The 13,554-nt window shown below is 37.4% G+C and overlaps 1 protein-coding gene and 1 long non-coding RNA gene across 11 annotated transcripts in view; one reads left to right on the forward strand and one right to left on the reverse strand.

The window, feature by feature from the left end:
* Positions 1-13,554, reverse strand: part of LOC129475480 (uncharacterized) — a 69,359-nt gene that overhangs the window by 39,347 nt on the left and 16,458 nt on the right. The gene's annotated exons all lie outside the window — the stretch shown is intronic.
* PHF6 (PHD finger protein 6) overlaps positions 1-13,554 on the forward strand; it is a 57,067-nt gene that overhangs the window by 32,163 nt on the left and 11,350 nt on the right. For 6 of the 10 annotated variants that reach the window (XM_063635029.1, XM_055267551.2, XM_063635028.1 and 3 more), the window contains 4 exons: positions 8,567-8,733; positions 8,900-9,043; positions 10,093-10,197; positions 12,235-12,368. In XM_063635029.1, coding sequence (XP_063491099.1) covers positions 8,567-8,733; positions 8,900-9,043; positions 10,093-10,197; positions 12,235-12,368 — 550 coding nt within the window. Of the gene's footprint in view, positions 1-8,563; positions 8,734-8,899; positions 9,044-10,092; positions 10,198-12,234; positions 12,369-13,554 lie in introns of all 10 variants that reach the window. The other 4 variants (XM_055267550.2, XM_055267549.2, XM_063635027.1 and 1 more) reach the window with 1 other exon arrangement.

The following is a 13,554-nucleotide window of genomic DNA, read 5'->3' on the forward strand; positions in this document are numbered from 1 at the left end:
CTCCATATTCTTTTTTTGTTTGTCTCATTCTGTCGCCCACACTGGAGTGCAGTGGTGCGATCTCGGCTCACTGCAGCCTCCACCTCCCGGGTTCAAGCGATCCTCCCACCTCAGCCAAGTAGCTGGGATTACAGGCACCTGCCACCATGCCTGGATAAGTTTTGTATTTTTAGTAGAGACAGGGTTTTGCCACGTTGGCCAGGCTAGTCTCGAACTCCTGACCTCAGGTGATCTACCCGCCTCAGCCTCCCAAAGTACTGGGATCACAGGCGTGAGCCACCACGCCCGGCCGACTCCATATTCTTTCTGATTCACCCATGTGCGGGGTACTGTGTTAGGCATTGTGTATGCTCATCTGTGATTTAGCACACTGTACAAACTTTCATTATAGGAAATTTCAAACTTAGGTAAAAGTAGAAATAACAGCATAACGTTTCATCTTTACCCCCCACTCACTTTCTTCATTTGGATTATTTCGAAGTAATCCCAGACATCAGATTTCATTTTAGCACACTTTAGTAATAATATATTTTGGGTGTATGTTACAAATTTGTATATTCATGTGTATGTATATATGCATGTGTTTGTGCGTGTGTATGTATATATATTGTATACATATATGTATGTGTATGTATATATATGTATCTCAAGTAAATCAAGTAAATGATTTTATATAAATCGAGTAAATGATTTTATATATGTTATATATATATAAAATCATTTACTTGATACCTTTCCTGAAAAAGCAGGAAGCTGAGTTCACAAATGACTCCGCACATACAGAGTAAATGCACATCATATTTACACTGGAAAAGGCAGGGCAAATGTCCTCCAGTTTTCCTTTTGCAGCAACCATGAAGATTCAAAGCAGAGATGGTGATGCTTGCCTCAATCTTAATGCCTGTCCTTTTTCTTTCTTTCTTTCTTTTTTTTTTTTTTTTTTTTTTTTAACTCTGACAAACATTTATTGAGCAAGGTGTGAGCACCTTGGAGAATTTAAGAAAGAGTCCCCATGTGGACAGAGAGCTTACAGTCTACACAAGATATGCCAGGAGTATTAACTAACAATTAAATAGAATTTTATAGTTTACAAAGCATTTTTCACAAGTAATTTCTTAAAGCAGCCTTGTAAGAAAGGTATTAACATTAGTCGATTTGACACATGAAGACACTTGTGAATGGTAAGTAACTTAACCAAGTTAAGACCTAGTAAGTGGCAATTTCAGATGTTCTGTCCAGATATCCTTTCTACTTCACACTGTTAACTGATTTGAGAACTTAGGAGGAGGAAGGTGGAGCGTAAACCAGGAAGTTGTAAGATGAGGAAAACATTGGTTACTAAGAGAAGACAATCAGGAAAGGGAGAGACAGGGCTTTACAATACTAGGAAGAGAGTTGGTATCCTGGTACGTTGGGCATTCCCCTCCCCATAGGGGCCATACCAGAGGAGAACAGAAGGGTAATAGAGAGGGGCCTGGCCATTCTAACGTGACACAGACATCTGCAAGCTGTGCTGATAAGAGGCTGGGAATGTTTGGTGGCTCGGGAAGGAGGACAACCCTATTTTGTCGCCTGCCTTATCAGCCTGGATTTTTAGAAATTGCAGCTGTGAATGTAAGTGTAAAGTTTTACTTTTTATCGTATTTATTTTGAATAGGTACATGAACATTGTACAAAAATCAGGCTTTCCTGTCATCTGTGCCCTTGTATCTGTTTCTGAATTCTTTTGTTAAAAGCAAACACTACTATCTGTGAGTTTCTTGTGTATTATTCCAGACCAATTATGTGCATACATAAGCATAACTGTTCTTTTTCTAACATCCAGGAGCATATGGAAATATGTATTTCCACGACAATGAATATTACTATTTTAAGAGCATACTTGTAGTTATTCACTGACATATATATTTGTCCCAGCTCTGCCATTCTCTAGCTTTGTGAACTTGGGCAAAATTACTTAACCTTTCTAAACTTCCTTATCTGTAAAACAGGGCGGTGGTGGGTGGAAGGGGTGTTGGGAAGATGACCGTTACAACTTTGTGGAGTGATTGTGAGGCTCAAATGAGATAATGCATATAAACCACATAGCATATCTGGTATAGTGAAAACTCAAAAGCTCAAATGTTAGCTCTTACTATTCTGTTTCCAACTTATACACACATATTTACAAATGAAAGCTGTTAAGATACAGTACAAGTGAGCAAAGATAAATGGAGAAAGATGTTCATCACATTTGTAGCAGCAAAAACACTGAAAACTTTCAAGTCATAACCATAGGGGGAGCTGGTTAAATACAATGGATTACTATTAGCTCTTATATGGAAGGAGGTAAATTCCTATATACTGACATGGAAAGTTGTCAAGCTATATGAAGCGGAAAAAGCAAGATGTGCCCTTGTATCTGTTTCTGAATTCTTTTGTTAAAAGCTTAGAATGCCATTTGTGTGTATATCATTTTTAAAAACGTGCATATGCAGAGAAAATAATAGCATTTATTGAAAGCGTCTTCTGTGCCAGGCACTGTTTTAAGTACTTTACATGCACTAATTCATGTAATTCATTTAAGAACCCCCTGAGGTAGGTTTCAGGTCCAAAGATACACAGTATGTGGAAGATCCAAGATTCAAACCGAGGCTCTTATATACTGAGGTTGAGAAAAGAAGCAGTTAACAGTGCTTTCCTGGGTGGGAGGTCAGCAGGTTAGGGAGGGAGGTAGGTTAGGGAGAATGAGGAGCCAACCAGGAGCACAGAGCAGGTGGAAGTAGAAGGTGAAAGGAAGATTTTCACTTTTTTTTTCATTTTTATTTTGAGACTCGCTCTGTCTCCCAGGCTGGAGTGCTGTGGCATGATCTCGGCTCACTGTAACCTCCGCCTCCCAGGTTCAAGTGATTCTCCTGCCTCAGCCTCCCGAGTAGCTGGGATTACAGGCATGTACCACTATGCCTGGCTAATTTTTGTATTTTTAGTAGAGATGGGGTTTCACCATGTTGGTCAGGCTAGTCTTGAACTCCTGACTTCAAACAATCCACCCGCCTTGGCCTCCCAAAGTGCTGGGATTACAGGCGTGAGCCACTGCGTCCAGGCCTAAGGATTTATCTATTAATAAAATTTTTCATGGTTACAAATAATACTGCAACAATTTCCCTTATACATAATATACTTATGTACTTATACAAGTGACTCTGTAAGATAAAAGTCTTAGAAATGGGGTTGCCAAGTCAAAGGGTCAATGCATTTAACATGGGGAATGAGTACTGTCACGTGGCTTCTGAAACTGTTTACCCAGTTTATGTTCCCACCAACAGTGTCTAATTCCCATACCTGTGCTAGGTATTATGTCTTTAATTTTTGTCTGATTATTTCATTTAATTTTAATTTCCATTATCACTGGTGAGGTTGGGCCTCTGTTCATGTTTTTTTGTCATTTATATTTCTTTTGTGAATTGCCTTTTCCTATCCTTTGTGCATTTTTCTCTTGGGGTTTGTCTTTTTGAAATTGATACGTAGGTGTTCTCTATAATATAGATATTCTGTCACTATATGCAAATGATCTTCCAATTTATTTATTTATTTATTTATTTATTTTGAAACAGAGTTTTGCTCTTGTCACCAGGTTGGAGTGCAGAGGCGCGATCTTGGCTCATTGCAACCTCCGCCTCCCAAGTTAAGCGATTTTCCTGCCTCAGCCTCCTGAGTAACTGGGATTACAGGCGCCCTGCCACCATGCCCAGCTAATTTTTGTATTTTTAGTAGAGACGGGATTTCGCCATGTTGGCCAGGCTGGCCTCGAATTCCTGACCTCAGGTGATCTGCCCGCCTCGGCCTCCCAAAGTGCTGGGATTACAGGCCTGAGCCACCGCACCGGGCCCAATTTATTTCTTTTAACTTAGTTTATGGTGCCTTTAGCTGTACAAAATTTACTAATTTTTAGTCAAATCTCCCAGTCTTTTCCTTTAGGGCTTCTTATATGTCCTGATCCAAGATTATTTTTTAAAATTCTCCTCTATTTTCTCCTATTATATTCATAGTTTACAATTAGATTTTTAATCCATCTCTTAACTTTTTCATATAGTATGAGGTATCCATTTTTTAAAAATGGATAGCCAGTTGTGCCATTATGTCTTTTCCACTTATCTGAAATGCCACCATTATCATATTTTCAATTTTCATGTGCACGTGGGTCTGTTTTCAAACTTGGAGATTCTCTTCCACTGATATATGTCTATTCTTGTGCCAGTGGTTTAACTGCTATTGCTTTGTATATTTTGATATCTTCTTTTCAAAAGGATACTCTTGTATATTCTTTTTTTCATCTTGTGTGTTCTTGTCCGTTTTCCAGAAAACCACAGAATCAACTTTAAGTTTCATTTCATTAAGTCAGATTAGTGAGAGCTGATTTTCTGTCTATCGTGTTCATTCAGAAACATAGTCTATCTCTCCATTTAGGGGCACTTGTTTATATTTTCTTTCTAACACACATTTTGTTGGGTTTATTGTACCTTTTTTTTAACTTGTATTTCAGATTCGGGGGGTGCACGTGCAGGTTTGTTACCTGAGTATATGATATGATACTGAGGTTTGGAGTATGAATGATGCCATTACCCAGGTACTGGGCATAGTACCCAATAGTTAGTTTTTCAACCCTTGCCCTTCTCCCTCTCTCTTCCCTCTAATAGTCCCCAGTTTCTATTACTGCCATCTCCATGTTCATGAGAACCCAGTGTTTAGCTCCCACTTATAAGTGAGAGCATGTTGTATTTGGTTTTCTGTTCCTGCCATATCCTTATTGCCACAAAGGACACGATTTCATTCTTTTTTATGGCTACAGGGTATTCCATGTAGCAGGGTATTCCACACCAAACCACATTTTCTTTTTCCAGTCCACCGTTGATGCACACCTAGATTAATTCCTTGTCTTTGCTATTATGAATAGTGCTGCGGTGAACATACCAGTGCATGTGTCTTTTTGGTGGAACGATTTGTTTCCTTTTGAATATATACCCAGTAATGGGTCAAATAGTAGTTCCGTTTTATGTTCTTTGAGAAATTTCCAAACTGCTTTCCACAGTGGCTGAGCTAATTTACATTCCCACCAACAGTATATAAACGTTCCCTTTTCTCCACAGCCTCACTAGCATCTATTGTTTTTTGACTCTTTAATAATAGCCATTCTGACTGATGTGAGATGGAATCTCATTGTGGTTTTTATTTTAGCTTTTAATAACTATTTAAAGTCTGCTGTTTTGATAGGTGAAAATGATATATCACTTAATTTGCACTTTGATTCTGGAGAAGTTAAATATTTTTAAACTATACTTATTAACTACTTATATTCTGAGAATTATCTGATTATATCCTTGATCTACTTTTCCATTTGGGTCTTAATCTTATATGAGCTTATCATATCATAATGATACTAATTCTTTGTCAGAGGTACAGCAGAAGCAGATATTTTTCCAGTTTATTTCATTTTATTTTATTTTTGAGACAGAGTCTTGCTGTGTCACCCAGGCTGGAGTACAGTGGCATGATCTCAGCTCACTGCAACCTCTGCCTCCCGAGTTCAAGCGATTCTCCTGCCTCAGCCTCACTAGTAGCTGGGTTAACAGGCACACGATACCATACCCAGCTAATTTTTTTTGGAGTTTTAGTAGAGACAGGTTTTCACCTTGTTGGCCAGGCTGGTCTTGAACTCCTGACCTCAAGTGATCCAACCACCTCAGCCACCATGCCCAGCCTTTTTCCAGTTTATTGTTTGCCTTTTAACTTACCACTTTTTTTTTTTTTTTTTTTTTTTGAGATGGAGTCTTGCCCTGTCGTCCAGGCTGGAGTGCAGTGGCGTGATTTCGGCTTACTGCAAGCTCCGCCTCCTGGGTTCACACCATTCTCCTGCTCAGCTTCCTGAGTAGCTGGGATTACAGGCATGCACCACCACGCCCAGCTAGTTTTGTATTTTTAGTAGAGATGGGGTTTTTCCATGTTAGTCAGGCTGGTCTCAAACTCCCGACCTCAGGTGATCCGCCCACGTTGGCCTCCCAAAGTACTGGGATTATAGGCGTGAGCCACCGCACCCGGCCCAAATTTACCACTTTTTAATTTATACTTTTCAGAAGTTTGAAAGTCTAATATAGTTAAATATATGAATCTTTCGTGACTTTTACTATTGATGTTAAAGTTGTTAAAAATTTTTGTGGAATGATTTCATATTTAGAACAAATATGCCATGGGGGAAACTAATCATGTTGGCTTGATAATGGAATCAGTTCTTAAGTAATTTTTATAGATGTTTAATAATGTTATTTATTAAACATCTTATTTGTTTATTGTTATTAAACAACTATTAAATGTTATTTAATAGTGTTATGTATGGTGTTAGTGATGCTTATTTTCATAATAGATAACTGAATATATTATATGTGTATACATATGTATAAAACTGAATGTTTTATATATACATACACATAGATGTCTTAGAATGATTGAAACAGTTATGATTTTTCATTTTGAGAATTTTTAATATTTGGCAAGTGCAAGTAATTCTTTTTTGAGATGGAATCTTGCTCTGTTGCCCATGCTGGAGTGCAGTGGCACAATCTCGGCTCTCTGCAACCTCCACCTCCTGGGTTCAAGCGATTCTTCTGCCTCAGCCTCCCGATTAGCTGGGACTACAGGTGCGCGCCACCATGCCCAGCTAATTTTTTTTTTTTTTTTTTTTTTTGAGACGGAGTCTCGCTCTGTCGCCCAGGCTGGAGTGCAGTGGCGCAATCTCGGCTCACTGCAAGCTCCGCCTCCCGGGTTCACGCCATTCTCCTGCCTCAGCCTCTCCGAGTAGCTGGGACTACAGGCGCCCGCCACCACGCCCGGCTAATTTTTTGTATTTTTAGTAGAGACGGGGTTTCACTGTGGTCTCGATCTCCTGACCTCGTGATCCACCCGCCTCGGCCTCCCAAAGTGCTGGGATTACAAGCGTGAGCCACCGCGCCCGGCCTAATTTTTTGTATTTTTAGTAGAGATGGAGTTTCACCATATTGGCCAGGCTGGTCTCGAACTCCTGACCTCGTGATCTGTCCACCTCGGCCTCCCAAAGTGCTGGGATTACAGGCGTGAGCCACCGTGCCCAGCCAACTGCAAGTAATTCTAACAGCTTTTAGTGAAATTCCATGTCTTAAAAATTGTCAGTTTGAATATTTAAATTAAGTAGTATATTCTGACATGAAATTTGCTATCGTGTTAAAGAGAATAAACATCTTTAATTGACTTCTCTGTCTTCACAGGAAGTTATTCACATGAATTTATTTTGTTGCCTATAAAACACTATCCAATAACTTCTACCTTTTCCCCTTAACTCCTTCAAGTCCTACCAGAGCTATGTGAAGTTGCACTCATGTAAATTGTTATTAACTGTTTTGCAAACAACCTAATACTTGTAGTTCCCTTAGTTTATATATATTCAAGTATACCAACTGAATTGCCCTTATAAATGTGCTTTAATTTCTAATAACCTTCAAAGTAGTAGGAAAGATATTAACATCTGAGCATAGGAGTTGATATGCTTTCTCATTGAGAAATTAGTCTCTAGAATTATAATCAATAACATGGTAAAGGAAAAAATGGCGAAAATATTAGAGCTGTGCCTAAAACTTTCCACAGTTTGACCCTATGGCAAGTGAACATTTGGTTTTTATTACCCTTTTAAACACTAAATATTAATACATCATCTTATACAGAGGCCCTCAATAAATAAAATATTTATAGTAAACTACTGACAAAACACCTTTCATTATGGTAGAAATTCTTTTCAGATTACTGAGAAATGCAGTTCTCAAATTTCTGCATAAGTTTTGCTTAATTCATTAAAGCATATGCAACTAACTTGCAACATACTTTTTTTACTGCTTGTATTAGAAATTCTTTTTGTACTTAATATTTGTTTAATTACTTGATCCATTAGTTCAGCTGTAAATGACTTCCTTGTTGAATTTGTTCATTTAGTTTTCATGATAGTTTGAAGAGCAATCTAGACCAGTGTTATCCAATAGAACTTTTCTGTGACAGTGGCAACAGTCCTGTATATGTGCTGTCTAATACAGTTGCAACTAGCCACATGTAGCCAATAAGCTCTTGCAGTGCGGTCAGTGTGACTAAGAAACTGAAGTTTCAATTTTATTTAATTATAACTGACTTAAATTTTTTAAAGCCACATGTTGCTAGTGGCTACTACATTGAATAGCACAGATATATCTACTTTATTTTCATTTAGTTTTCCAAGTTACAGTAAGTGTATTTTCTAGGTAAGTGTTCTAATTTTACAAACTCTTTGAAACCTATGGTAAAAAAAATAATAATGCAAAAGCAAACTCTAAAAATTAATTTACTAAACTATTTGTATTTGATTTTTATTGCATTTATCTGAAACATTGGGTGGCTATATTGAGCATACCACAGGCCATTTCTCCTCATTTCTGGAGGCAGTTTCATTCTAAGGAGAAACATATGTCCTAAGACCCATGAACTAATACTTATTTTGAGATTGGTCTATAAAAAGTTTTTGTTCATTTTTAAGCAGCTGATTTAGAAGAAAGTTTTAATGAACATGAACTGGAGCCCTCATCACCTAAAAGTAAAAAGAAAAGTCGCAAAGGAAGGCCAAGAAAAACTAATTTTAAAGGGCTGTCAGAAGATACCAGGTCCACATCCTCCCATGGAACAGATGAAATGGAAAGTAGTTCCTATGTAAGTAAAAAAAACTGTTGGATTCTTACTTTTTGTTGCACCATGAATATTTCATTTAAACTATCTATAGGTAAAGTTCATCATTTGAAATGTTAAATAAGCTTGAAATACCGGTAGCATATTTTCATGATTTTTTTTAAGTTCTTTTTTTCTTTTACATTTGCAGAGAGATAGGTCTCCACACAGAAGCAGCCCTAGTGACACCAGGCCTAAATGTGGATTTTGCCATGTAGGGGAGGAAGAAAATGAAGCACGAGGAAAACTGCATATATTTAATGCCAAGAAGGCAGCTGCCCATTATAAGTGCATGGTAAGCATGGTTCTTTTAAGCCCAATTTTGTTTTTTTGTTGTTTGTTTTTCTTTGTTTCCCCTGTGATCTAAAAGCCCAAATGATTTTTTTTTTAAATCAGTTAGCTAGTAACCAAAAAACTTCCCCCCACCAGCATTAGTATTTTAGAGTTATAAATAGTATATCTTGTAATCCCAGATCTTAATAAAGTTTAGATGTTGTTAAATTGTAGCCTTTATGTTTTAGTAGGATTTGAAGTAATTCTAATTATAGTTACTGTAGTTGGGATAATCTGTAATTAATTATTTCATAGCTATAAAAATTTTGTCTTTATAAGCATGTCATGAAATATATTTTAGACTTTCACTATAACCTAATAATTATCTCTGTTGTACTTAACACACTATATTACAATTATTCATTTATGAACTTATCTTCCCTAACAGACTCTTAAATTCCTTGAAGATAAGAATAAGTTTTTATCTTGACATCCTTAGATCCATGCCTGACTTACAGTACACATAAATATCTTTGACTTAGATTGTATTGAATGACTCATCCCATTGATAAGATTTTTAAAATTACATTATTTATTTCAGAGGTTCTTAACCAGAGTGCATGTCAGATTTACCTGGTGAGCTTTTTCCAAAATATGTACATCTAGGAACCCTGTGGAGTAGATCTCATATATGTCTAGTTTGAAAAGAAAAATCCGTGAGTGATTGTGATCTGCATCTATGGTTGAAATTTGCCAATTTAAACTATTTTTTAAAACTTTGTGGAAATGTAAAATAGTTGAGAATAGAGTGACATTGTTGAAATTTTCATTGCTTAAAGCAGGCTATTTAATCTTGGCTCCACACTGGCAGTCCTCATTTTATTTCAATGTCCATAATTGGTTATATTTTAATCAGACATGTAAATATATTAAAGATATTTGAGCAGATACTTGATTATTAAGGAAAGATTATCTTTCTTCAGAAATTAAATATAACACACTTGTTACCACATTTAATGTTTCTCTCATAAGGATTCTGAATGTTAATGTTCCTGCATTTTTCTTCTCTAGTTGTTTTCTTCTGGCACAGTCCAGCTCACAACAACATCAAGAGCAGAATTTGGAGACTTTGATATTAAAACTGTACTTCAGGAGATTAAACGAGGAAAAAGAATGGTCTGTAGTTTTTATATTTGTTGTGCAACATTACACTTGACTTGCTGCTTTAAATTTAGAGTACATCCCAAATTTATCCAGTCATCAGAAAATTTAAAGTAGTTCATGTGTTAAAGCAAAGTATATATTTGACTTATTTGTAATATAATAAAGGATGCTGATGTTACTGAAACTTATTTCTCTTTCTATGTAACTTCATTACTTAAGAGAATTATACTGAGAAGATTTATATACATTTCAAGGCATTTGCAAGCCGTTTAATAAAATAAATGAAGATATGAATGTGACAAACTTTATTAAGTTTAAAATGTTACATTGTGTAAGCTTGCTTAAAGGAAATTTTTTTCAGGGCTTTCTGTTTAAAGTACACATACACAGGGCTGCCTCTTAAAATGTTTGTCATAGCTTTAAGTTTTTTTTAATAAAATAATATAAAATACACCTTAGTCTCATGTTGTTAAACATACTGAATTACCAACAAGTAGCTCTAAGAAATGTTGGCATCTTTATTGATCGTTTACTCCTTTAACACTTATGAATGCTATGTCGGTTGTCTCTAGAAGTTAATTTTTAAATTTTTTTGTTGGGAAAATTTTCAAACATACCACAATTGGAAAGCCTAGTAATACGTATCTATCCATCATTTTGCTTCATCAGTTACCTAAGTTTGTGGCACTTGTTTCATACAGGCCTTTTATTCTTGTTGCTTGAAGTATTTTAAAGCAGACCTCAGACTTCGTATCACTATACCTCCACGTAGTTGAGTATGTATCTCTTAATAATTGGACATTTTCTTACCTAACCACAATGTCATTATACCTTACAATTTTTTTATTTATTTTTTATTTTTTTATTTTTTTGAGACAGAGTCTCACTCTGTCGCCCAGGCTGGGGTGCAGTGGCACGATCTCAGCTCACTGTAACCTCTGCCTCCTGGGTTCAAGTGATTCCTGTGCCTCAGTTTCCAAAGTAGCTGGGATTACAGACATGCACCAACATGCCTGGGTAATTTTTGTATTTTTAGTAGAGACAGGGTTTCATTATGTTGGCCAGGCTTGTGATGAACTCCTGACCTCATGTGATCCACCCGCCTCGGCTTCCCAAAGTGCTGGGATTACAGGCGTGAGCACCCGGCTAAAAATGAAACTTCCGTAACAGAGCCTGTAGTACTGAAAAAAGGAAAAACCTCTTTATCATATTATTCAGAGCGGTGTTGTATAATACAGCTAAAGTCCAAACAGGTGACTAAGATAACAATTCAATTATCTTGCCAACTTACTGTTTACCTCTGTACCGTTGAGGATTGGGGTAAACACTAACCTAGCATTTCCCCCAAATGTGCTCCAAAGGAAGTTAGTCCATCAAGATATTCCCCCAACCCCTCCAGAGATAAAAGGGCATCTAGATTTCAATAAACTTGAAAACTGTTTACTCTGTGCCCTCTCCCTTGGAGAAAAGGCTGTGAGAAGTCCTGCAGTAAAGTGATCTGCTTAACCTATCCTTTCTTAAACTTATTTGACTTGAAACCTCTTTTTCAACAGGTACCTTTTAATCTCCGAACACTCTTCAGGCCACACTGAGAAGTCTTGAAAAGATTTCAGCCCCTTTAGTCTCCCTCTGTACTTTTGTCTACTGGTAGCGATTCCTCTGTGGGGGGATTGCTTTTCTGGTTTCTTATTCTTTCCCCTAATCATAATAGGAAAGGATCTGATCTTAGGGAGGAAAAGAAGCCAACCACTAAGATATACAACATCATTCTTTTTGTGTATTTGGCAGCATTGAGGAGAATCTTATCTACATTTAGATGTCAGACCTGAGATGGTCAGTAGTTTTTCTAATAAGCCGGCAGTTTATAAATGTTAAATAAGGGAAACATCAGGGGATGACAATATTAGAGGGCTTACCAAAGTATGGTTTAAGTTGCAGCATTATTTCAGTTATATGCTATGTGATAATTTCAGTGTACTCTTTTTCAATAGAAAATAGCTACTGTTTTCTTGAAATACTGCTTACGATTATTTCTCTTTCCTTATACAGAAATGTACACTTTGCAGTCAGCCTGGTGCTACTATTGGATGTGAAATAAAAGCCTGTGTTAAGACTTACCATTACCACTGTGGAGTACAAGACAAAGCTAAATACATTGAAAATATGTCACGAGGAATTTACAAGTAAGAAAACAACAATTGTCTATTTCCCTAAACATGTTAGTAACCATCCTTAAATAGATGACATTAGTTTACTCAATCTCTATTCTTAAGTGGTGTTTAGTTAAATATAGAATACTGAGCACATTATATAAGGAATGAGTACTACAGTTGGCATTTTCCTCTGACTGCATATCCCTGGATTAGCATTCATCCATCCAATATTAGTTAGGCTTCCTATGTGCCAGCCATTGTGCTTGAAGCTGGGCACATGCCACTGATCAAAACTACATACACTGGGCCGGGTGCGGTGGCTCACATCTGTAATGCCAGCACTTTGGGAGGCCGAGGCGGGTGAATCACCTGAGGTCAGAAGTTCGAGACCAGCCTGACCAACATGGTGAAACCCCATCTCTACTAAAATACAAAAATTACCCAGGTGTGGTGGCAGGCACCTGTAATCCTGGCTACTCGGGAGGCTGAGGCAGGAGAATCGCTTGAACCCAGGAGGCAGAGGTTGCAGTGAGCCAAGATTGCGCCATTGCACTCCAGCTTGAGCAACAAGAGTGAAATTCCGTCTCAAAAAAAAAAAAAAAAAAAAACACTACATATACTGCCCTCATGAAGCTTACAGTCTATTGGGAGAGACCTATTATTTAAGTGGCCAAATATGCAATTACAACATAGCAGCGTAAGTGTTCTAAAGAAGTTACAAAGTGTTATGAGAGCATATAAGAAGGAAGAGCTAACCTAGTCTGTAGTGGGGAGTATTTAAGAATGTTCTGAAGGAAATAGTGCTCAGCTTTAAGCTGAGATATTAAGGACAAAGGTGAGCCTTGGTGGGGGGAGGTATTCTGGGCAGAGAGAACAGCATATGCAAGAGCCCCGAGTGAGACAGAAGCAGAGGTGGAAATGGGGAGATGTGTTAGGCTAGTGCTGGTGGTCCAGGTGAGAATTATTGGTAGCTTAGAATAGGATACAGTAGACAGAAGGCAAAAGATTGTCTTGAGAAGATGGTGAAAAAGTAAAGTTTGAAGATTTGGGATTGGGGGTCACCCTCTTTTTTATGGGTCTTCCACTTAACCTGTGCTGCCTTGGGCTAGGTGGTGTTAATGTATATCTATAATGGTTCCATTTGTTTAATCGACTGGAGTATAAGTTGGTAGGGACTCTCGAAGTTTTTATTTGCCGTCCAGAGTTGTAAAGCACT

The sequence above is a fragment of the Symphalangus syndactylus genome, chromosome X (genome assembly GCF_028878055.3).
Source record: "Symphalangus syndactylus isolate Jambi chromosome X, NHGRI_mSymSyn1-v2.1_pri, whole genome shotgun sequence".
Taxonomy (NCBI): Eukaryota; Metazoa; Chordata; class Mammalia; order Primates; family Hylobatidae; genus Symphalangus; species Symphalangus syndactylus.